Source organism: Propithecus coquereli, unplaced genomic scaffold (genome assembly GCF_000956105.1).
Source record: "Propithecus coquereli isolate 6110/MARCELLA unplaced genomic scaffold, Pcoq_1.0 Scaffold176, whole genome shotgun sequence".
NCBI classification, from domain to species: domain Eukaryota; kingdom Metazoa; phylum Chordata; class Mammalia; order Primates; family Indriidae; genus Propithecus; species Propithecus coquereli.
This window is the reverse complement of record NW_012142301.1, coordinates 3212398-3215952: the sequence shown is the minus strand read 5'-3', so window position 1 is coordinate 3215952 and position 3555 is coordinate 3212398. Positions and strand designations below refer to the sequence as shown.

The 3555-nt window shown below is 35.8% G+C and overlaps 1 protein-coding gene across 1 annotated transcript in view; it reads right to left on the bottom strand.

Moving 5' to 3' along the window:
• The window catches only part of DIS3 (DIS3 exosome endoribonuclease and 3'-5' exoribonuclease), a 37631-nt gene that overhangs the window by 1315 nt on the left and 32761 nt on the right, over positions 1-3555 (bottom strand). The window contains exons 16-20 of the mRNA XM_012642154.1: positions 3384-3540; positions 2127-2341; positions 1846-2014; positions 1568-1726; positions 628-750 (exon numbers count right to left, since the gene is read on the bottom strand). Coding sequence (XP_012497608.1) covers positions 628-750; positions 1568-1726; positions 1846-2014; positions 2127-2341; positions 3384-3540 — 823 coding nt within the window. The remainder of the gene's footprint in view (positions 1-627; positions 751-1567; positions 1727-1845; positions 2015-2126; positions 2342-3383; positions 3541-3555) is intronic.

Sequence of the window (3555 nt, the reverse complement as noted above, 5' to 3'; positions counted from 1 at the left end):
GGGGAAAAATAAGGTGATTAAAAGCATAAAATAAGAAATCTCATCATCTTCCCCCCTTCCCTATTGCTATTCAAGTTTAAAGGGATGCAAGGGTAGAGGGGGAAAGGGGTTTTACAAAGTAGATATACTTAAGACACAGTGATAGTGGTTCAGAAACATAAAAGGTAGACATGGTCTCGTAGGTCAGAAACCTGTCACTTGGGAAGTGTGTTTTTCACTGTAAAACAGCCTTCCCCATGTTCAGTTTTCCCTAGTGGAGCCACTGTGACTGATGGCATCAGAGGCCTCTGGTGTGTTGGGGCAGAACCAGTATCTTAGGTGAAACACCTACACTTCATCTTCAAAAGTGAACGTTTCAAAACTCCTAGAGAAAAAGGACTAGGCAGGAGAACTGAAAGACCTCTGATTTGAGCACCAAAGGCCACAGAACAATCTCAGATGTCTGGCATCTTCAGATGGCCCAAGGAAATTAGTGAGAAAATAGGACATGCTATGCAAATATCTGGCCTCCACACTAACAGGATTCCCTCTAACGTTAAACAGAAATAACATAACTATATCCCTCTTTTTGACAAAATATATACTGTTTGTTCCATCGCAACATGGAAATTATAAGTTTGGTCTTACCTGTGGTTCTACCAGGGACATTCTGATTTTCTGATGCTGAAGATTAGAAGAGTCTAACATGATTTTTACTTTAACTTTATCAAATATATGGAACACTGTATCTTCTACTTTAAGTGAAGGTATCTAAACAAAACACATTTTGTCACTCTTAATTACTTTCTTACATTTGAGGCTTTGTTCTAATTCTTTACAGTTTATCTTTCATAGTAATTTAAAAGTTTAAATTTCAAAATTACTTCCATATTAATAAGCCTCTGGGTGTTCAATATAACAAAAACCACAAACCTAGTAGTCTCACATAAATATGACCTACTTACGTGCATACTTTCTCCTTTCATTAATGTGGTCCCAATATATTCATTAATCTCAGGTTTCTCGCCCCACTATTTAGCAAATTGCTGGTCTAACAGAGGAGCATAAAGGCACTTTGGCTATTTTTTGTTTTGTTTTGTTTTGTTTTTAAGTTCCCAGATGCCATTAAGAAACCACAAAGATACTTTGGATGGAATTTATTGTTTAAATATTCTATCAGAGTTGCAGTTATAAGGTTAGGGGAGTAGGGAGAGGGTCAGTTAAAAAAAATTTCCTTTAACTGACACTGAAAGTCAGTTAAAAAAAATTTCCTTCCCTAAGCTATAAGCAACCATTTATTCCTTTAATTTGTCTGTCCACCTGGGGCAAAACTTTACATGGTACTAAAAAAAAAAAAAAAAAATCAAGGACATTTATTTGTATATGGGAAGATATACAGAGGTGAGAAACGGTGAGTAAAACCATAGCTTAGGTTGGCATAATTAAATGCAGATTTTCTGGCATACAGAGATTGGGATAAATTCTGTAGGGTACAAAAAATAATTTTACACTATATAGGTCCCATTTGCGAACTGTTAAAGAAAAAGCGCCCCCTCAAAAGAACACAAAAACATTAGAAACACTGTACCTCATCATCGTAAGTAAGCCCTGGCTTTGGCTTGTCCTTTTCTTCAAAAAAGACTGTACCTTCTAAGCCATACTTTGGAATTAACACCACAATAGCGTTCTTTCTTACAAATAGAATATAGGCTTCTTCACTTACTATTCCTTTGCTTTTGAAAAATAACTGTAAAGTAACATACAACGTTATTAAAAGAAGCCTTAAAATATTTTGCAAGTAAAAAAATTTTTTGAAATTAAAAAACGAACAAAACATCTCTTACATTATTGCTAGAAGGCAAATACCTGGGTATGAAAAGCGACTGATGCACGTTGGGCATATTGAGCCATTTTGTGCCGGAAATTGAGATTTTTACATATATCTGCAAGCTTGTGCTTGTCTGTCAACTCTGGGTAAGTACAGTCGGCCCCGATAGCCACAGCCAACAGCCGATGAACAATGATGTCTGCATATCTAGATGAATGAAGGAGAAATAAGAACCATGATATGTTAGTATTAAAATGTCTTTTTTAAATTCAAAATTAACTATTTTCTATCTCCTTTAATTTTATAAAGAAAAAAATACCTTCTGATGGGTGAAGTAAAATGTGTGTATATTGGGGATGCCAAGCCATAGTGATGAAAATCGTTATCCATCCCAGAACAGAAGTACACAGCTTGCATCATACAGCGAGTGGTTAATATTCTTAACAGAGTGTTTAGATATGGGAAAGCAGGAGATTCGGCCCGGTCCAAAGAGTCAGCCAAAGACTTGGCTGTATCAGTCTTAATCTCCAAATTCTGTGAATAAAAAGGTAGTAAGAACATTATATTAAACATTTCTAAGTCAGTACCATCATATCTTCAAAATAACGAATCAGACTGAGCAAACAGTGTTTTTGTTATTTTTCTTCCATTCAAAGTAAAGATAGAGGCCATAAACAAAACTGTACTGGTCACTATAGCTCAGTCAGAACAATGTTCTGATTCATCAGATTTATCTGCTTTGATCTACCTTAGGGAAATGAGTCAAAAATACTTAAATCATTCTTCCTCTACCTAGGTCTTAGGTAGAAATTAGACAGAGAAAAATCTCTCAATTTATGGCATAAGTTTTGGAGCAGGAGAGTGAGAAGCTGATTCAGTTCCGATAGACAGAGGCAGGCCATAGAAAGGTCTGAGCCAAAATCAGAAATCAGCACCATCCTTTTAGAATAATGCCCTGTAATCTACTGCTATCCCTTCCAGCTCTCTCCTGACCAAGTGATTCAAGAAAAACCCATGTAAGCCATAGTCACTCCAGGAGTAACTAAGCCTAAATAAAAGTCTACTAACCAGTGGCACACAGGGCTGAGAAAATGGTGCCCTTTCTATGTTTTCCCTCTTTTCTATGTATGCAATAAATAGACTTCTTTCTTAGGGACATGATATGAAGAGGGCTTAGCTGAGTTGAAGTAAAGAGAAAGACAAATTATTTGTAAATCTCCAAAGCTAGGCAGTTCACAAAAGCCATGAAGCAACACAGGCATAAAAAATGTATAAAAGCCCAGAGATATGGAATAACTTTATGTCCAAGATACTGCAAATAACTAAGTCTAGAACATCTGGCTTTAGCATAGGTGGCTCTTTAAAGACATTAAAAGATTTTATTAAGCAGATGACTTCAATGTAGAAATAGATGACCATACTCAAGTTAGGTATTTTTTTTTTCATCAAAAGAACTACTGGCAGAATTCTGCATTGAAAAACAACAAAACTTATGGAGATGTGAATATAAATTATTCAGTGCAATGGATAGATCATAACACAAATACAGATGATTCCTCACACTATAGGACCTTACCTTTGACTTAGCTGCCTTAACAAGAATTTCATAATTTGATGGAGGTGGAGCAGGATGTTTTCGAAGGAGGGCATGTTCAGAAAATTCTTCATGAATTCTCTTTGCAACAGAGATATTGGCAAGTAACATAAATTCTTCCACCATGGAATTTGTTTCTCTGCCAATGCAAAAA